The 22,563-nt window shown below is 40.8% G+C and overlaps 1 protein-coding gene across 13 annotated transcripts in view; it reads right to left on the reverse strand.

Moving 5' to 3' along the window:
* nrxn3b (neurexin 3b) overlaps positions 1-22,563 on the reverse strand; it is a 280,052-nt gene that overhangs the window by 175,060 nt on the left and 82,429 nt on the right. For all 13 annotated transcript variants that reach the window (XM_044168844.1, XM_044168842.1, XM_044168845.1 and 10 more), the window contains 2 exons: positions 16,813-17,251; positions 13,741-14,124 (listed from right to left, as the gene is read on the reverse strand). In XM_044168844.1, coding sequence (XP_044024779.1) covers positions 13,741-14,124; positions 16,813-17,251 — 823 coding nt within the window. The remainder of the gene's footprint in view (positions 1-13,740; positions 14,125-16,812; positions 17,252-22,563) is intronic.

Below are 22,563 nucleotides of genomic sequence, written 5' to 3' on the forward strand. Positions count from 1 at the left end.
ACTCGCTAGTTTTTTCTCCCCCCATTTCTTTTTAATCTCTTTTTCTCACTTTCTTCCTGTAATGGACACACAGTGACTTGTAGAGAAACCCTAAAATGTAAAACACAATGCTGTCTCAACCCAGATTCTGGAAATAGCACATGCTAAGCACTTTGAAGAATGACATCCCCCGTCAAGACAGTAAAACTCAGGAAGAGGTCAGTACACTCACTAGGATTATCAAATAATCTGCCGCAATTTATCAGGATATCAAAAATCACAAGGGGTGATGTAACGTCAATATGAAACAGTAAGCGGTTTTATGCATCAGACATATTGAATAGGCTTTACACAGGGATGAGGTAAATCCGCAGAGCTTTATCAACAAGTGACTGATATAATCAGTGTCTGAAACAAGCCTATGCACATTCAATTTCAAGTATGATTTTATCATGGACATCATACTGTACTATTTCTTCTTGCTGTATTCTAGGCCAGGAACAACAAAGTGACTGAATCATTCCCACGGTGTGGTTGGCTTAACCCCACCGCTGGTAAAAGTCATAGAATGGCATTCCTCAACAGTCTCTCTGAGATGGATTATTCAAAACATAGCGGCTGCATTTCATCTGAAGGACGTTGAAGTTATGATTAATGACAGTTTGTGATGATTTATGGGAGTAAAACTCCTGCTTAGTAGGTAGCTACACACATGGCACACAAGGGTCACTCTGCACAACAATTTGGAAAGTCTAAATACCTGCACATTAACCTCAATCAGTGGTGTACAGACTCTCTAAGACACCTCTAATGCACACAGAGTTAGCATTAGATTTGGAGTTACATCTATGTTAAGGGTACCTTCTGCCCTCAAGTGGCGCTTGTCCAAGCAAAAGGGCACTTTGTGGGCTGACAAAAGGCTCATTTAGGCCAATATGGGGTATTTTTTATCCTTTAAAAAAAAGAAGTTATATAATAGAAGAACTCTTCAGCAATGAGAGCAAAAAGGGCATTGTGGTCATTCCTCACCCACAACTTTTATGATTACAGTCTGTAATCTGGCTGTAGCATTGTGAAAATAAACAAATGTTTTCTGCATCTTCTACAGTATGGGCTGCTGTGAATCTCTGCTGGGTGTGTATGCATGAGAAAGAGAATTTGTTGATAAAGTAAGTTTGATTTATGGCTTTGCCCTTGCTGAATTTTCCTGACTTGACTGTGCATTCAACTGTTGTTGCATCGGGCAAGGGTGAATAAAGATACATCAGTAAACGTACTTAATGCTAGTGTTTGTTTTTAAGTCTTTCTGTGGGCATTTTATGCCGTTATTAGACATAAATATCAGAGAGATGACAGAAATGAGGGGAGAGAGAGAGAGATGGGGAAGGATATGAAATAAATGTCACCGGTCGGGATGCAAACGGGGGACGTTGCGGCTCACGGTTGGCCCATTAACCCCTAGGCCATCAGTGCGTTGCATGTTAGCGTGTCTCTATGTGTTTGGGAATGAGGAAAAATGCCAGGAAAATTTAACAAATGCTCAAGATTAAGGAGCTAATCAGATAAGCAGATTGTGGGGTAGTGAGAGAGGGTGCGTGAGGCCAGTGCATTAACTACTAGCTGTACATGTGAAACTAACTGCATCCTCACAACTTGTAAGATTTAAAATATATGTATATTAGCAGACAGTGTGGGAGAAGAGCTGTCTGTTTTGCTGTGGGTTTCCTTTGCCAGATTTTCAGAGTCCTTGTACCAGGAGAACTTTGCAACTCTAGCAATATGTTCAACAAACGAAACAGCCTTGTACAGCTGTAAAACTCCTCCACATCTGGTATACTGAGTTGTAGCTCCTGTTAAGTGTTTAAACCACTGAGTATACAAATTAAATGTATAGTAGCTTCCTCTACCAGATTCTGAAGGAGGGTAAAGCCTCTCCTGTGGCTGCCTGATGTTTAGTCCGACACAGTGGGTGTTTGTGGTTAGATGGCATAAAAAGCACAGGTGTATGTTTAGCTGTAACAAGCTTTACCTCAAACTTTCAACAAACCCACCTCTATCCTTGAGCCTCATTGCTACAAAGACAACTCTCGTTCTCAAACCGATAGAGAGACAAATATGCAGCGTGCGCACCTGCATGTACGTCCAACCAGTGAACCCCAGCACCATCAGGGGGCAGCAAAGTCAAAGACAGCCAGCTGCTGTTAACACCAGCTTCTCATTTGACTTGTTGGGAGATAAACGGGGTGGAGATGAGAAGGGTGGTGACAGGAGCGATGGATGGAAAAAAAGAGAAGAGAAGGAGATGCCTAAAGGGGACCAAAAAAAAAGTAAAGAACAAAAGGAGGAAGTAGGCAGAATATGAGACCAAAAGAAGAGGAATTGATTGAGGTCAAGGTAAACCTATGGGAAAAGCAAATATAGTAACTGTGCAACATGGTAGACTTAGTCCTTGAATATCATGCTGCAAAATAAACAAGTCAGGTTACCAGAGTGTCTTTTGATGCATGAAAATACTATTAGAAAATGCAAATTCATGCTATCTTATAAAACAGGCAATCACAGATACTACTGTAAAACCCCAGAGAAGGTAGGACACTATCTCCAGCAAGGGAGTATTCTGAATTTCATTTCCTCTTTCTATCCTAAAAATCAGTTAGTCTCTCTGGGAACCCTCCTCCCTGCTGCCGTGAGAGGTTGGGAGACTTGTCAATTTCTCAGATGGCCGAACACCGAAGGCTGGATTTCCTCTAAGTGTTCTCTCTCTCTCTCTCTCTCTCTCTCTTTCTCTCGCCCTCGCTCTGCGTGTGTGAGAGAGTGAGTGGGAAAACCACACTGAAGGAAGAGGGAGAGTTTGCGTGTGTGTGTGTGTGTGTGTGTGGTGTGTGTGTGTGTGTGTGTGTGTGCGCGTTGGGGAGAAAGAAAGGAGGAAAGAAAGAGAATGAAATGAGACACAAGGCACAGAAAGCAGGGGAAGATGGATGCAGCACATTCCCATCCTCCCTATTCTGAATAGTGTACAACAACGAGAGTCAGGGTTTACATAACCCAGCACAGCTCCTAAGCACACATTTAATTACAAATGGGGATTAGGGAGCAACAGCATAATGTTCTTAGCAATGAAAAAACGGAAACGAACAGATCGTTACAAAGTGCAGGAGGATCTGTTCTTCTCCCGGGTAAACGTTGTCAAACAAATCTCTGTCTCTCAACGGCTGCCTCTCTGGCATTTTCAACAATTCAGTCAACAGTTTGTACTTCTCTCTCTCCCTCTCCATCTATCAACTACTACATCAGCCTTTTCTTCTTCCTTTCGTTTTCATGCACTGTATGAATCTGTGGAGCTGAGTTGCGTCAGGCACTATGGCATACTGTTCCAGCACAGGAGGACGACTGTCAGCTCGCCATGAGTCTGTCTCCTGGCGCCGGAGGCAGGAAACACCATCTTTAATGGCAGGCAACTCAAATCTCCTCGGTAGGAGAGGAGAGGAGAGGACATTTCACTCTGTATTTCTTCTGCATGTGTTCAGGGAAATTACCACAGCTGGCATCCACGGGAATTAAAATTCAATCTATGTGACCTCCAATCACTTAGGACCTTCTCTCTGCAAAACCATCATCTCAGCAAATGGAGAGGGAAAGAATAAACTGGTAGTGAAATAAGATGAATCCATTTCAGGGCGAAAAAAAAAAACAACCCTTCCCCGAGTCAGAGCGCAGTATTGTGCCCATAGCCGAACCACAGAACTCGGCTCAAAAAACATGTGACACGCTTGATAAAGCGGACGATACCAAACTCATTATTCTGCTTAATTCAATGATTGTTCATCAGCAGGAAGCAGATAAGTATCAAAAGACAAATGGAACAAAGCCGAGATGGGGAGTCAATAGAGGGGCCTGTTCTTCGTTGTTGGGACTGAATTATAAAGAAATGCAGGCTCGGGCACTTTCTACACCCAGCACAATGCAAGCACGATTCAGCTTCAAATGAAATCGGATTAATTTAGCATGCTTCCCTAGGCTGCAAAACAAGTCAAACACATGAACACACACACACACACACAAATGCAGGCACACAAAATCTCAACAGTCAGGCTTAGGTATGTATTTGTGCAGCTATGTATCATGAGCTGAAGAAAAAGAAAAAAGAAAACTGTAGTCATGTGAGAGCAAAAAGCTTGAACTGGACAACACATTCCCGTAAATGCCCAGACTACAATATTTTACTGCCTTGTATTTTTACTTCCTACTTAAAAGCACTATGTGGTGCATTTAGGGCTTCGGTTTGAGAGCTTTTGTAGAAATCTTTTGAAAATGAGTGATTTTCTTTACAGACATAAGACGCAACAACGCAAGAAGCAACGGGAAGAATCAGATAAGTTTGTTTTGACATTGTACCTATTGTTTTCATAGGCTCAGAATGCATGGAAAATTTCAAGCAGTGTGTCAGCACACCTTGACATGTCTATTCTAGACTTAGTCAAACAGTTTCTGCCGTCACGGTGACTGCTGACACCTTTCAAGACATAAGGACTTAAAAATATATTATTTTTTCCTCTGTGGATATATACTATAATTATCATTCAGCTTGATATATGGCGACATATGTATTTTTTTCCTAGGAGGTATAATCCTGTCAGTCAGTTACACCTCAAAAGAGGAAGCAAGCATTTCCTGTGTTGAGAAAAAAAGGGTGATTTATCTGGCAGCACACACACACACACATTGTCTCACTGGTCGCAAACAGTCCTAGACAAATTATTTTCACTCTAAAATGAGCATGATATAGTAACATTAGTTGTAACGGTGATCTGCAGGTGCAGCTGCTGCTGCTTCAAATATGCCACCTGCAGTGCCCCACAGAGGCATCACAGAGGCATCATGTGCTAAATGATGCGAATCAGTTAGCACATACAGAGCCAGTGAGCATTTACTGTCGGCCTGTACGCGTGCCAAAACCTCAGACTATTCATTTTAAAGCAAAGAAAATCAAGGAAATAAAGTCAAACTTCTTCTAACTAAACTATTATGTATTTTTCATTTCATCTACTTAAAAAATGTATAGGCTATCATAGCAACAATTTTGTAAATAAAAGAATAAAGCAAACATTTAAAAGGTGAACTATACTGCATCCAAATACCGGGTCGAAAATCGAAATATCACATGCTTCGAAGTCCACTGTCCTGCTTTTTTCTTTTTTCCAGCTAATTCTTCACCTTCATCTGTCTCCATTCTTAATTTGCTGTCCCCTTCTATAGCCACGCCACTTTTAAATTTTCAACCTCATTCTCTTTTCTCCATTTTCCTCATCTTTCCCATCCTCCATTTTACACCCTAGCCCCCTTTGTCCTGTGTATGTATGCGAGCACTGGCCTGTTAGTCAGGGCAGACCTTGAAGTGTCATTTTCTCTGTCTGCAGAGATAAATGCCCCAGCAAAGGTGCTTATCACCCGTTTACGGTGAGAAGTGGGGCGAGAGAAAGACGAAGGTGAAAGGGAGCTACAGTGCAGTGGGCAGGGAGAGGAAGGGAAGCGTAATTTAAACTAATATCCTTCCTTAAAAAAAAAAAAAAAGGAACCGAAGACAGAAACACAAACACAGAACTGTTTTCTACAAATTCTGCTGTCTAGTAGTCACTGAAGAGGAAGATGAAAGTGACAGAGCTAAGGGCAGCGCCAAATGCTAAATCATGATTCCTCAGCTTCTAAAGACTTCCTCGCCCCTCCTCTCTGGGTGGATATCTACTTTATGATAACAGAGGAAAGGTATCTGGAAGGCTCCAGTTGTACATCTCATTCTATCTCACTCAACGACAATGGCTTTCTCCAAATGCCAACAGCTAAGCTGAATAATTTTTTTTAACTGCTGAAAGGTGAGTGGCTGTGCAGCGTGTACTCACGCAGCCGCATGGTTATCAACTTTGAAGTGATGTTCCTTTATTCAAACCAAATTTTCAACCGTTAAGACGGGAAATTTATACTGCATGCACTGCCGAACAGAAATATGATCTTGGAGATGTGGCCACAAACATTCACTAATTCTTCCTTTTTTACAATCATAAAAGCACCACTGGCTCTCAAGCTCTATCATACCATGATTTATATGAAGGCAGAATGAGTAGGATTTGTCAGTTGCAGTTTGTAAACACAACATTCAAAGTTGGCCCCTCCTCCCCAGCTCAACGACACCAGAAGCGCACTCCCAATGCTGTGTATGACAACGTTGCTGTATCAGTTCTTCAACGTTAGAAAATAAAAATACACTGCCAACAGTAATGTTAGCTATCATCAGCCATATACCAGCTCATTACAGACGCTAGCACTAGAGTCTCAGACGATCAACTCACTATGTTGGTTTGGGACTGCCGCAGTAACCAGTGTGGCTTGTGTGTTAGACAGAAAATGATTCTAAGCTGCTAGCTACTATTTTTGGAACATTACATTTGTTGTAATGGAAAGCCGATACTTTAGCAAGCTAAGTAAGCTAAGTGACGGCATCTACCTGTCCAACAATATTGTATAACACTACAATATCAATATGAACATCTCAAACTGCAAAACGACTTAAATTATGCACTGGTTGAAGGTTAATTTGTCTCTGTATATAATAAGGTCAACGGGAAGCGTAACCGGACGCGTCATAGGTGACTTACTTCTTTTGGATGCCTTGGAAGAGAGCGTGTCTTCAGACGGTGTGCTGATATATTGGTAGCAGACAAGAGCGCTCATACAACGAGCGTCATACATGCTGTGAGCGGACAATTGAGGTTGTGAAGCCCCGGTGGATGTAGATTGACACAGCTGGTGGCAAGCTGCTCTACACCCCAGAGAAGGCATGTCAGATTATTTTAGCATGCTGTGTATTGCATATTATTGCAATGAATGAAGGTGTTCCATTAATGGATCCAGCACCTGCAGAGAACATGCCAGATGACCCCCTACATGGACCACACCATCAAAATGCCATCATGATTAGGCAACAACTAATTAGGGTAGACGGCCATGCTGAAATTATTAGTTTTTAGTTTTTTTTGGCAAGAGAATTTTCTCATCAGTTATGCTTGCTACTGTCCGACATTTGGACAAAGGAAAATAAAACAGTAGGATCAGAGGGAGATAAATCTGATTTCTAAGCTATGTCCATTTTATGGATGTGGGTCATTTACACAGTTATCTGAAGTTAGGAGCCTTCAGTGAATCTGAGGCACACTTGTACGAGCCGAAAAAGTAAGAGAAAGTTGAGATAAGAACAAAAGTTATTTGCAAAAAACACCACAACTATACAAGGTTTATTATAGGACTTGAGGATTAAGGGAGACTTTCAGCAAGATCAAGTCACACCCCACCCACCCCCCGTGTGGGTGAAAAGGGAATTTAGCCAAGCATTTCAATTATGCCACTCTAACACTGTCGGAACCGGCTTTTAGCATATCTGAGGATCTGACCGCATCTGAATACAAATGGGTTTGGAAAAGGCTTTTTTTCAAAGTGGGTGCAGAGATGGTGAATTCTCATATTTCTGCCCTTATTCCCATAATGCCCTCATACTTTCCAATCATGTTAAAAAAAATAGACTAATATTTGTGAATATTTATTTATATTATTTATTTGTGAATAAAAGATTGCAGCATATGAAAGACTATTATTGGTAACAGCTTGTTGAAATTGTTGCTGTTAGTGCTGTGGCACCATCTCCCTGAGGTGAATGTGATTTTATTTCTCTTGTCCTTTCCAGTGGGAAAATTATATCTGCCAAAACAGATAATTAGTAAATCATCAGCAAAATAAAGCATTTTCTTGAAATTGCACTGCTTTTTTCACTTTTCAAGCACAACCCAAAGATAAAGGAGTATAATGTTATACCCAGCTTACAAGATTTCATGTAGGAAGGTGGCGAGCATCAATGTCATCCAATCTCTGTTCTGCCATTACTACCTATGATTCAATTGTAAAAGCCAAGCGGCAACCTATTATTTCACTGCCACTATGAATGAATGTCCAGCAAAATGTGGTAATTGCATGGTGTGTGTGTCCTGGCGTGATTAAGACGTGTATGAGTCTAGACAAAAATGTATGTGATATGTGAAAAAACTTGAAAAAAAACTTGAAAAACCTGACCAATTTCACCCAAAATTCTTATAATCAATCAGTCAATCATATAAATAAATGTGACTTAAAATCAAATTGAATGAAATTAAATGAATAAAACAATGGATGGTATTTTAAGCAGTGCATTGCCTCCAGTAAAAACATTAAGAAAAAGAAAGCCAGCACTATAATGAGTGATGTCACCACTAATCTGCGGTGGACACACTTCCAGCAATCAGCTCAGGCCCAGAGGCCCATCACTACTCCTCTCCAGTGACAGTAGGGAAAACACAGGCACTTACTGTATTTGGGCGGTGGCATCTTGTCAGGCAAAATGCAATATGCATTAGACACAATCCAATCTGTCTCCAGTGGATTGGCGTATGTGTGTGTGTGTGTGTGTGTGTATGTGTGTGTTCCTGACTGTGTATCGGAGTCAGATTGTGTGTGTGTGTGTGTGTGTGTGTGTGTGTGTGTGTGTAGATGCAGCAGAAAGACAGAAAGAGGAGAGTCTCAGTGGGATGGCTTGGCGCTAGGCTGGCACACCGTCAGACAAACACACTTCATTACAGGCCTATTTACCTGATTAACTGGGCTACTTTATCAGCTGCACAGCACTCTGGAACACACGACTGTCAGCAACACCCCGGCTCGCTAAAAGTTCCCCTCCCACACCCACACAAATAGACCCACACACAGTTTACAAACACAAAGCCTGACTTACTGACAGTTTGAATGACTGACTAGCTTGCAGAATCGAGGCAGTGCGCGTGAATTCCCGTCTCTTGGCAGAGTCGGTGGACGACATCAAATACACCTCCCTCTAATCTTGAATTAATGTCACCTCTTACAAGTTAGACTCAAATACGACCCGAATAATCTGTTGTACTTGGGTTTTCCTTATGGGGAATAACATTTGGGTAACCTTTTAATATAATGGCATGTAACAATCAAAAAGGAAGAAAGCCTCAAGCTGCCTCCCAAAGACGAGAGAGAGGACAAAATCTTGTAAAGTCATTACAGGGGGGTAATGATTTCCTTTCTCTTTGCTTTCTGAGGATCTGACTTTAGGCTATTGGAGAAGAAAATCATTTTCCAGCATCACTTTTTAAAGTACTACACCGAACTAAACCTGTATGCCTGAGTCAGCTCAATTAGACATATCCCATGTAGATGGAGTGCTACAGAAACAACCTTTTCACACTTTAGCAAATGACTGAAGCTGGCACAGCAGAAGACACTAAAAACAGGTTACAAAAATAAAGAAATTACATATCAATTCCACAAGCCTCATCATTCTAAGGGCAACAGTGTGTAAGGGCAAACGTTTTCCCTTAAACCATGTTAATACATGTACACAGTGTTGTATTTTAAGCAAGCAACTTCTGTCTTCTTATCTCCATGTGTGCCTGTTGGGGCTGCACCGAGCCAAGCTGCCCTATTTGAATTCAGATCACAGGCAGACGGGTTTTTGGCAGGGCTACGCTCCCGGTCACAACCCAAACGAGAGGGGTCTATCAGGGCCAGGGCCACGGTATCATACACCTGCATGAGGCATTGGCACTGCCTAGCTGGTTCGAACACACACACAAACTCAAGCGTTGGCTGTCATAAAGAAAAGCATTCTTAATCATGTGAATGGATGCAAACATATACAGGGCACAGACAGAAACATATGGTCGTACAAAAACAGCGAATTAAGATATCCATTTCTTTTTATACATAATATTTCATAATGAGCACATATCCATAATACACACACACACACACACGCACACACACACACGCACAGTGGCTGGCTCCCATGCTGACACTACATCTGTTTGTGTGATTCCACGGCAGACCTTTGATCACAGGTGCTGTTGTGTCTCATGGGCTGGGTTAAAGAAGACATGCCAAACAGAGGGAGTGTGTGTGTGTGTGAGAGAGAGAGAGAGAGAGAGAGAGAGAAGGAGAGAGATAAACAGGGAGTAGCAGAAAGTAAAAGAAAGAGAGGAATTTCAAGACAGCGAATAATGCTAAAAGAAAAAACAGAGACACACAAGAGATAAGAGACAGAATAATCTGTATACAAAACCTGGCACAGATGCCAGGTATAAAACAGAGCAGACAGGAGCACTGTTGTCTGTTAGTTGTTACCTTGTACGATCTTTGATCTCCTCAAACAGTTTAAAATATCTGTCAGGATGTATTTCGTTCTAGTAAACAGAGCAAGAACATTGCTAGCTTTTTAGCTCCCAGTGGAAGAGAAGAAATTACAGAGCAATGTGCTCCGTTCAATACAAATATGATGAAATCATCTTGAGACTTTCATTTCAGATTATTCCATTATTTGAGTTCCAAAAATATCATTAGTGCAAAATGCGCTGAAACTACTTCCATGAGGCCTGGGATGGCAATCCATTTGAATTAAATTATATCACAAAAAAAGTGTAGGCTGAGTGTAGGCTCAACAAAGTGTTTTGAAGAAAGACAGACAAATGAGCGCATTTACATTCCAGCAGAAAGTCACCAGCAAAGGCCAATCAATGTAATGTAAATGTATAACCTTTGTAACACTCCCCAGGAGAGTGCTGATCGCTATCATTTCATCCCGTCTCATCATACAGGCACAATTCTCTGTTGTTCTGTATAGCATACTTGAGATCAATAGCAAGCACCATGTGTGAAAACATCTCAGTTGTTTGATATTGTCATAGGGGGCTCCAGGGGCTGCATAAAAGCATGGAGGAGAAGGAAAACAAACTATTCTACCAGCATAACTAATAATATTCCATTCAATCCAAAGTGTTGCACATTTATTTAGAAAAAAAGAAAATACCACATGTTGTTTCAAGTCCAACATTTTAAATCAAAGCGATTTCTTCATCTCATGGGTTACTGTTTTCAAAGCAGACAAGGATTAGCTTCAAATATATTCTACTCTGAATTGTGATGAGAGCAGTGATTAGAAAATATAAAAGCTAATAAAATCAGACTAATTTGTAAATTTTGTTTGCCAACATCCAGACCTCGTGCTTATCAGACTGTGACCTCCCATGTGCAGATTGCAGCTGAGGGTCAAACAGTCAGAATGAGGGGGAATGAGGGCCGGAAAAAGCTGGACTGCTCAGTTAACGTGAGCTCTTGTTCACAAGCGGCAGTGAAAGTGACTCCTGAAATAAAGCAGGCTTTTTATTGTAGCTGAAGGAAAATGGTACTGAGGGACGTTGTCACTGTGGTAGAGAAAAGGGAGCTCCAAATCAAAGCTTTCAATTTACTGCTCAGTCTTCTTTCCGACCCTAAACCTGTGGTCATACGCTTTGGGCAGTGACCGGGAAAAAAAAGATCGCTGACACAAGCAGACCGAGATGAGATTCCTCCACAGGGTGGCTGGCCTCACGCTACGTGAGAGAGTGAGCAGCTCAGCAAACTGAGAGGGCTCTGGTATCGAGCTGCTGTGCCTTCGCACCGACAGGAGCTCTAGCCAAGGTGGTTCGGGCTGTTTAGGCCTGACCACAGAGCAGACCCAGAACACACCAGAAGGATTATTGATCCCCCAGCAAGAGCTGGAGGAAAGATACAGGTGGAAAGAACATCAAGGATGCTCTGCCCACACTATTACCACTAACACCCTGACGTTGATAAGTGTCTAGAAAAGGCAAGAGAATAGATGAGGGATGGATGGAAGTTAAGGCCCAAAGGATGCTCTAAAAAAGTTTCAAGGTAGGCAAATGTCATTGATATGATACAGACAATACCATTGTGTTTGTATTTAAATTTGACTTTAACCCCAAGTGTAATTTTAGGACTGCATCTGTAACTTATTGCTGACTTTTGGGATAACAACTGTCATTATCGATAAACTGATCGATTAACTTTTCCATTAATTGTTTCATCTATAAAATCTAAGAAGTGAACAACAAATCAAATCAAACAAATGTCCATTCAGAGCTCCCTGAAGGCAAGGTGTTGTACCCCAAGTGCTTATTTTAAAAACCCAAAGAGAAAAACATTAAGTCCCAACATTGGAGGATATGGAGGATAATGTACAAATACAACTTCCAATATTATCTCAATTTGTAGCAACATACCTCCAAACAACTAAGCTAACTAGGAGGGGCTCATCTTGTATTTGGACCATGAAACTTAAGTCCAGAGGCATGTATTCAGTCATTCAACACATTTTACCACACCTCAAGTCTCACTGTGTAACTGAACTGGAGGGCAGATCTGCGGTCCCCTGGGTTATCACCCAGCGGCAAGAGCACTCACTGAGCGCAGAGGTGCGACCATTCAGAGATCGATGTGGGGGAGGAAGCGGAACAGCACAAAAGAAGAAGTGAGGGGGACCGGCAGTCTGAGACTGTGAGTGTATGGAGCATTAGGGAGATATGACTTAATGTTTTCATCTTGTGGGTAGAAGGTCAGAGAGGCACATTGGCTCTGAGTCTTTCTTAGTCAGAACACTGATGCTTTCACAGCTGCCTTTTTCCCCTTTTGCGCTGAGACAACATCATGGGAGTGCTGCTAAAAGAGATGCAACTGCCCGGCTAAGACAAGGTTAACTCCATCAGACAGCCCTGGGCTTCCTAACTCGGCTCCCAATGGAAGTTTAGCTCTTTCACAACAGGACAGGACATTAACTTTACATTGTTGCAATGTAAAATTAACTTTTACTAATGGCTGTGCATTTTGAACATCTTATGTTCTACTGAATTCCTCTGAATCTGTTTCCAAAAGGAGTCACTTTATGATTCATTCCTAAACTGTTGCTGTACTCAGAGTTTAATTCTTTAAAAGGTACAGGATAACATAGACCTATCTCAGTGTAAGGTACATGTTGATCCCTATTCTCCTCTGGGTTTCTTTAATCATTAACAACACATTATACAGCCACACTTTCTGCTGATTTTAACAACCTACTCTCTAGACACTCATTATTCTACAAGTGCATTTCTTTACACACCTCAAGTTCTTAGGAAAGTACTAAAGCCCTCTACTGAACCCTTGAAAATCTCTGTAAAATAGTGAAAAAGTGAAGGACAATCTGAACAATAGTCCGATAACATACCCTCCCACAGCTCGGAGTGTCCCTATCTCTGCAGTCTCATAAAAACTTAATGCCTCCAAGCTCTTAAAACCCAGACAAGGAGAGCCCATTTCGCCAGCACAGAGAAGTTCAATTTCACTGCAGAACCTTCACCAGCAAAAAAAAAAGCTTCAGTTTTCTAAAGCCACTTGGCAGAAAAGTGAAATCCTATTAAATCTTTCAGCAAAGCTTCCATAAATATTGTGAGGGAAGTGTCCCAAGTCACACTTCTGCCTGTCTACTAAAACAGAGCACTGTCCACTTTCTTGGAAAAGCTATTGTTAGCTGATAGTGGCTACATCACTGCCTTTACAACCATCTTTAGGATAACAGAAAAGATATTTCAACCTACTGTCAGCATTTTTGCATCTTGTAACCAACACAAATATATTGTTGGAAAGGAATACAACACTATTCCAGAAGCACACTCACCAAATAGATTTCTTAGCACGTAAAAGGAGTACAGCTGCTGTACCCCCTTTAAAAAGCCCTTTACTAACAAATCAATAAGCCTTCTGACAAACCCAATAAGATTTTGAAATAATCACTATATGAGAGAAAACACACTCACCACACAGAGAGGAATGATTGGAAAGAAGTCTCACCTCTCTCACAGGTACTATCCCAGAAGCCAGTTCCAGTACAGTCACAGATGAAGCGGTTCCATCCCTCCTTACATGCTCCATTGTTCTTGCAGGGGTTGCTGTCGCACTGTTTCCCCGTCACCTTACTACACGAAGACTTGATGCCGGTCACATTCTGGGACTGAGCTATCTGCCGGATGTCCTTGCTGCGTCCGTCGATGAACAGATCCCGGACGCAGCCCACATAACCGTAGTTGAGCATAGCAGTCCAGAGCTCAGTGGGGCGCACCAGGCCCACCCGGTTGTCGGGCAGACCTCCCAGATAAAGGTCCCCCTCCAGGTCCAAGATCTCATTTTCTCCACTGGCTGTGAAAGGGGTCCGGCGGCTGTTTACTGAGATGATGCCTGCAAGAAAAATCCAATATTAAATACTGGCCTGGTACTACACTCCAAGAATGTGCATGTCATGTAATCTACTCCTATAATATGCTTTTTTTTGGTCTTTTTCTAAAAAAAAAAAAAGACATATAGAAATTTATAGTCTAAAGATTTTAGGTAATATTGAAACCTCTAACAAATTGGAGGTGCTGGTGAACAAGAGCAATAAAGTTGTGAAAGAGGCTGACAAAAATAGCACAGCACGCCTGTAGTCTGAGTAGGTGGAGGTGCAAACCTATGTTTGGCAGCCAAAATTGCACTGATCACCAACTTTGTAGCACTCCCTTCAGGGGAACTCTATTTGAGTCACAAAATTACAGAATGGGGGGCAGAAAAAATAAAACAGCCAGGGAAAAAAACAAAATGCACTCCACTGGCACAACGTCTCAGCATGTGATCTACATCAGCACTAAGACCACTAGAAAATATTATTTGCAGGGTATGTTCCTGAGACAATTTTATATTTTATTTATCTTTATACATCCATAGAACCCCAAATGCATTAAGACAAAGCTGATTTGACAAGGTTTATGAATGTCAAACCGCCAGATAATTAGCAAAACAAAGAAACACACTTACTTTTCCTGTACACATGCATTATCAACAGAATGGAATATAATAAATCCAATTCCACCAATGCATTTGTAATGCAAAGGAGCCGTGACAACAGATTACATCACAGACACCAAAATTAAATCATGATCACTTAATGAACCAAAAAAAAATTAAAGAATTCAGTAAGTCAAACTTTTCAATTACATATGCATGTACACTTGTAATTAATGTGGCCTAAAAATTGCAGATTGGGCCTATAAATATAAGTACTTAATTAAAGAAAGAAGAAAAAGAGGGTTTACATTCATATTGTTTCTTCTTGTACAAATTAGCTCTATCTGCACCTCCCTATCAGCCCTTACACAGGTCAAGTAAACTTTCCACAAAGCCCAAATTTAGCTTGCTGAAAACAGCGTTTTGTGAGTTCTCACATTTTGCTTGTGATACAATTACCTTGCAGCCAGACAGAGAGATTCTGGCTAGAGTTCTGTGTGGACCAGAAATTCAATTCACTTACAACTCCTGTTAACATTTCACTCAAGCCACAAGTGTGATTATGCCTGTTTTTAACCATCTCTCAGTCTGGTATCCATATATCTGTCTAATTCCTCTTTTTCCCTATGAAACGCCTGCTTTCTACTCTGCTATCGCACTGGGGGCTGTGCCGGTGATTAATCAAAGCAGTGAGCTCTGACACACGGCTAAATTGGCTGCTCTAACCTGATATATAACACAGGCTGTAGCACCGACTAACACACACGAGTTCTCTGGAGGATCCCACCTAATGCAGAGATTGTGTTGGGTTTGGAGCTCAAGGCAACAGAAGTTTCTAACCCTTTTCTCTAATATAATCTTCTTCTAATACTTTCGTATTTGGCCATGTTTTGAGGTCAGACGACATACAGATGGAAGGAAGCGAGGGGAAATAGTAGCTATCTAGAGAGAAGTATGACTTTATCCCAGCAATAAATCATCATGAAATTAATATATTGAGGAAGTTTTCATCGTCCTGTGGTTGTGATGCAGGAAAAAGCTGAAATAAGCGCTACCATGATTACAACCTTGATTCTTGCAGCTGGTGCAGTTCAAATTGTGACAGCTGCAGTGAGTCTACAGTGTACATAATTACATCTACTTAATAGAATTATTAATAATTATTTCTTTCTTAATTTGAATTTCCATTAACCTAAATAATTTCAGTAGATTAAAACCTGTTGAACCATCATTATTAATGTTGTAGAATGGTAAAGTTGTGGAGGAAAGATATGGGGATCACCCAAAGTAGGATTCATCCTCTTGGGACCATGAATGTCTGTACAATATTTTATGGCAATCCGTCCTATAGTTGCAGCCTCTCAAATCTATTTATTAAATACTTTTGATGACTCTTGGTCAGAATTAACTCTGTTTGCTATTTAAAAATAGCCCTTTGGCCTCGAGTAGTGAAGGGCATGGAGGATGGGCATTTGTTATTATTTTTGACATTTTAGAGACTTAACTTCTAGTTACCTGATAAAATAATCAATATATCAATTGCTGTTGTTATGAACATTATTATGTATCTTTTTTGTCATTTATTCCCCGAAATGTAGGTTTCCAATTTGAAACAATGAATGATGATACCCACTCACTATAAACTAATATATAACAAAGTTGCTACAGCAATACTGCAGGAAATACTAGTTCTTCTGCTCACTCAGTATTTTAGGATATATTGTACAGGAGCGTACCTTTATTTCTCTTGGTTTGATTACTCTGTAGTCTAGCAGTTTGTTATTTGCCTTGTCAGCTCTGCCTATAAATTCATATACTATATAGCCAAAGGCAACATATTTTTAATTGAGCCAGGAGTTCAGTTTCCTGATTGAAGCCATTCTTTATTATGGACTTGTGCTAGTGTGTAAAAGAGAGAGAGAAATGAAAAACAGTGATATAACGAGACCCCATTGCCTTCCCAAAACACCAAGCTGATCAGAGTTAACTTTAATAATTTTAACAACCCATGACAGTGAAGTTAAATGAAAATGGAGTTTCTAATTCTGCTGTGGTATTATCTTAGAAGCTGTTTTTCTCTTCCTTCCCTTTCCCCTCCATTTTTACCTGAGCGACCGTCTCTCTGGATGTCCACATGGTGCCAGGCGCCATCGTTGACCTTAGCCTGTGTGGCCTTGACCTTGATGGTGCCGGAGCCCATGTCCAGCAGCAGGTAGAGCCCTCCATCGAGCAGCTCCACCGCAAAGAAGTCCACCTTGTTGTTCTTCTGGCCCTTTGCGTCCCGCCGGTCCTGGGGCTTGCCGTGGGTGAAGAGTATCAACCCGTTGGGTTCGGAGGTGCGGAAGTCAAAGGAGATGGAGCCCACGCGTTTGGTGTTCCACTTCGGCAAGGCCAGGTAGGAGTCCGGGGTCTCGAAGTTGATGGGGTCGAGCGTGGGAACGTTTTCACACTTGAAGACCACGTCACCCTGGAGTTTCATCTTGGGGTCCACAATGCGGGCGAGGCGGGACAGCTCTAGGCGGATATCGTTGTTCTTGTACACCACCTGGGGAAGAAATACAGGGGTTGGAGTCTTCTGATATATGCATAACAAATACATGTAAAGCATGCAAGTGTAAAGATGATGATTATACCTCAGTGTGAATCGTGTCTTACAGGGTTTTTGTTTTTTTCACAACTGTAGGGGATAATTTGCCAGTGCAGTAATGGTTGAAAAATATTTATTTCCATGCGAATGAATTGCACTGTAATACAAACTGTAATATTATAGCATCATACTCTAGCAATATTACATACTGCCAATTCGAGGACAGCTGAATCGATAAAACTAATATCTTCTAAGCTGTGGGTGGCCCAATTTGTTTCTCAGTCATTTTCTATTTCAACTTCAATCTATCCGAGATGAAAAGAAGATTGTACACAAATCCATGACTGTATTTTCGTGTGATTGAACACCTGCCGACTGAGAAGCGTGAGAAGGGATGGCTAAATTATCATTCCTTGTAATGTTCAAAAAGAGCATGAACATGGGGTGAAACCCCATGGGAGTGTCGGTGATCCTGTGAGCATATACCTAATATCATACCTATTTACCCACAATAAATTTGCTCCAACCCCCTAATCCACAAAAGTAGAAAGCAGCCTCACATTATAATCAAATCCAACAAAATACCACAGAAAAGGAGAGTAGAATGTTGTCAATTGGAATCCATTGAGGCGGAAAATTAATGTTTTTTTCTTTTGTGGGGAGGAAGACAGGCTTTTTCTGGTATATAGGGCAGTGTGTGCGCAGGAAACTGCAACACTGTTAGAGGGAGCACATCTGTTGGCAAACAGATTTCACTGCTGTGGGATTACTGATAATCCTGGAAGATTTGACAGTAAATCAACACAGGTGACCCGAGCGCCGGGGAGGACTGACGAGAGGGGGAAAGAGGGAGAAAAACCATGGGGAGAGAAAGACCGGCTGGTGGGAATAAGGGCAGCAGAAGAGAAGGAAACTGCACAGGAAAGAAAATATGTCAGGAGGCAAATAGAGAGAAAAAGAGGGAGAGATCTCGAAAATTAAATCCTGTAAGGCCAGTATGTACCACTGGCACTCAAAATACGCTTGCGTGTATGTTTGTATAGGTGTGCGTCTGTGTACAGTACAAACACAGTGATGTAGCTGTCAATGCGGTTAATGACCACGCTTCATCTCCTGAACATGACACACAACAAAATACTTACCACACACTTTGTCAAGCACTTAATCTACTGGCAATGCACAACACAATACTACTTTTCATATTAAATACAGTCAATTTAGGCTACCTGCAACAAAGTATATGATTGTATGAACAGAAAGCTACATTAGAGATGCACAGGACAAGGGCTGCAACTAATTATTATTTAGATTATTTGATAAATCTGTTGATTATTTTCTTGATTCATCAATGAATCGTTTGTTCTATAGAAATCCGGCAGGGGATTTATATATTGCCCTGTCAAGCGACACCGCCATTACTCTGGTAGCAGAATGGAACTGAACACACTTATACTGACAATGAAAGCATAGATGTTGGATGGATGTTGGGTTATGCAGAGTCGGCAGTCGCCCCCTCCGATGTATGAAGATAGTCTGTGTGAATGTGGAAGTTATTCAGTCTCAAAGCCCTGGTCTGAAATGAATTATGACACAGCCTTTGGGGAAAAAACATTAATGTACTGCATCTGTCAGATCCGGTAATTAATTAGTGATTAAATCCAGCAGGAATTAGCTTATCATTAAAATCTTCAAACTCCATGATTTGTTGCTCTGTAAACAGAACAATTAAAAAAAAAATAGTTTAATTTAATAGAAATTGGAAACATGCATTACTGTTGAGTACCCAGCTAGGAAGAGATATGCGGGGTGGTGGCTCACCATTAACCCCGTGTAGGCAGATCGCTCGGTCTTTAGCGGTCCACAGTCAGCCCCATTGTCGGCATAGCACTCGGAATTCGATCGAAACATGAGGAATTAATGGTAAAGTAAAATTGATTTTGTGCAGCAGAGGCTTGTGGCTTTTATTTTCCAATAGTTTTTTCCATAGTTGAAGTTTACTGTTGGAGGAACAGCACGGAACAGAAGAGACATCTAACCGTCTGTTAAATTTAGTTGAAAGGTTTTTTAGACTATAACCTTTATATTAATGGCATTTGATGAATACATTTTCAACACGTAAAAGGTTTTACAGGATCTATTTGACAGATTTCTTGTGTGCAAAAGCGCTTAATAAGTTTACATACTGTACATTACAGTGTTATACGCAGGTTTAGAAGTAAGGTGCCACTGTTGTAATGGCGGCTTGTTTACATCTGCCTACAACCCGGATTTGTCTATAAATTGTCAGAAAATAGTGAAAAATATCATAATTCCCTTAAGCCTGAGGTTACATCTTCAGAAGTGCTTGTTTTGTCAAACAAACAGTATAAACCCCAAATATTTCAGTTGATTACACAGAAGACAAATATAAGCAGAATATGCTTACACTTGAGAAGCTGGAATTAGGGAATGTTTGGCATTTTTGTTTATAAAATCACTTAAACGATAAATAGCTTATCAAAATAGTTTTCTGAAGATCGACTAATTGATTAATCGACTAATCATTTCAGCTCTACAAGGACATTTCCAGCAATAAATCCATTTAGAAAAATCCACCCTAAAGCTGCTGCAATGTTTGAGTATGCTAAGCATGCTAATATGACTCATGGTTTGAGGGGTCATCTCTGTTTGTTCTTTTTGCCTGCATGTGATTATCAGCTAAACTCTAGATTTGAGAGAACATTTTGGCATAATCTGGCTCGCTGATTATTGTCAATCAATAGTGGCAACATTTAGAGTTGAAGCTACCCAAACAACTGTCAAATTCAATGTACTTTCTGAATTATGATAAACATTAAATTAATTATATTTCACAGAAATGTTGTAGCTGCCCTGTAGCTGAAAATTCTTTTAGATTTAACCCCCATTACTGACGTCTCTGAAAAACTGATGTTTTTATGTGTTTTAGTCTGAAGCCAAATACCTTGCATTCAGCTTTCAGCATGCTTTTTTAGACAACTCGTGGGCAAGAGAACAAACTGAATATTACATGAAAAGAGAAAGAGAGAAGAAAGAGATGCTTTAATGCTACTCATTTGCAATGTAGAACTCTTTTAACAGTACCGTGATGGTCACTGTGCAGTTCTTAGATGTAAATCGCTCAAACTTGCCAAAGTTCCAAGGCATTCCGTCTCTGTCTTTGAGAGTAAGTATAATTTTCTAGACATGGAAAGAATAATTCATCTCTGTGATTCCCTTACACAAGGTCTCCATCTCAACAAGCAGTTCTTATTCTCTAAAAAAACACAGTTTGTCTACTTAACTCATGAAAACCTTGCTCTCTATCTTAGTTTTCTTGACAGTGGAAAGTCTTTACAAACTCTCCCAGGCACTGCAATGTTATTCTGGGGTGTACTAATCTTACAATCAGCCAGCTCCCGATATGTTTTGGGATTATGATTTTGTCTGTTCTGCTGCAGGCTGATCAATAAGGTAATCAAAATGATGTTATAAAAGAGGAACTGACTACTGCGGCTGTGTGTACTTCATCTTTTCCTTTGTTAAGGCTTTGCTTTGCTACGCTATCCGTCGGCCTATCAACAGCCTTATGGGGCCCATTTATAACGCACACACAGGGGACTGTAACGACTCCATAAAGACGAGATCCTCCATCTCTGCTCCAGGATGGAGTATTGATTGGGCCCTGGTAAGGGTGAGGGAAGGGCAGGTGGGTGGAAGCGCAAAGTGTGCATGCACCGACACACAAACACACACATACACACATACAAACACACACACAGAACAATATCCTCCCTAATCTACTTCAGATCAGTGCTCATGTCCTCTTGGCCCTGGCCACAGCTGCTGTCAGCTGCTGATTTAGCCCCAGTATTAATGAAGAAGCAGGGTAATTCCACTGAAGTGGAGTGAAGACACACACAAGGTGCTCATGAAGCTTTGCAGAGATCTCTACTTGCTCACACACACACACAAGCACACAAAAAGTTGTATGTGCAAATACAATGCAACTGCACAGACAGAGACACATACAATACATGTAGTATAAGTGCAGGTCAATGTAACAATAGACAGTGGGTAAATATTATAAGTGGATGAGTGACAGAACTGATGAGTTTTCAGTAACAACTTGGGAGCAACATGACTAATTACAATGTTACAATGATTGGGATGTGACAGTGCACCAATAATAAAGGGTAAGTTCACTCAAATCACAACAAACATGTCTTCCCAATTTTCCCTCTTGCCACTGTACGTAGGTATACAGATAGTTCTGGTTTTATGTGGCGAGTTTTTGAGATGTTAGCCAGTGAGACTTCTGCCAAGCCAATAAGCTTTTTAGTTTTTCATATGTAATTTTACAATACTATAAGCACAAGAAATACAATTGAATTTACCTCTACTGTATTGGATTGGCAGCAGCAGTTTCAGCAGTGGATATCTGAAATATTGGCTTATCCTCGCACATAAAACCAAAACACTGTATCACTAGATACTGCTATAGGGACAAGTGAGAATGTGTTTTTGGAATGTGATTTGGGTGAAATTACCCTTTAATGTGGCAAACTACAGGGAATGCTGCAAAATGTGTTCAGGCAGGCACCTTTAGCTGTGCTACATGATACACTCATCACTGTGACACATACAGTACCCTGTCAAACACACACACAGTGAGGCGTTCCATTCAGTCTGTCACATGAACTTGCTCATACCCTCCCTGCAAATGTAGCATCAGCATACATGTATAATTCTAGGGTTCCACCTGGGGAAAGAGTTTACCTCTGTCACTTCCTTCTTTGTTATGATGTACTCATTGCAGGGAGTGACTATATATATATATATATATATATATATATACATACCCACACACACACACATTTTTCCTCAACAAATCTGTCTCACAAGTAAACAAACTGTACATTTGAAAATAGCACCACCTGCACTGCAGCTAGAAAAGATAAGATTAACTGTTGCACTCTTAGATTCAGTACTTAACAGCAAATGCTTTAATTCTCAAAACTAGAGTTTTCTTTATTCTGAAACCAATTAGTTAATTTCCCTCCTTTTCTAAGGCCATTCCCAAACCACTGATCCACTGAAAGCTCATCTTCAAGTTCATAAGCTCACCGGCTTCAACTCTCTTGTACCGTTGTTCAAATACTGAATCCAACAGCTGAGTTCTACATTTTTCCCAAAATGCCAGTGCCAGGGTTCACACCAGAATTTGGAATTCATTTTAATCTCATGTTGGTTGTGGTTGAAGTTCTGTGAGC

Source organism: Siniperca chuatsi, linkage group LG16 (genome assembly GCF_020085105.1).
Source record: "Siniperca chuatsi isolate FFG_IHB_CAS linkage group LG16, ASM2008510v1, whole genome shotgun sequence".
In the NCBI taxonomy this organism is placed as follows: domain Eukaryota; kingdom Metazoa; phylum Chordata; class Actinopteri; order Centrarchiformes; family Sinipercidae; genus Siniperca; species Siniperca chuatsi.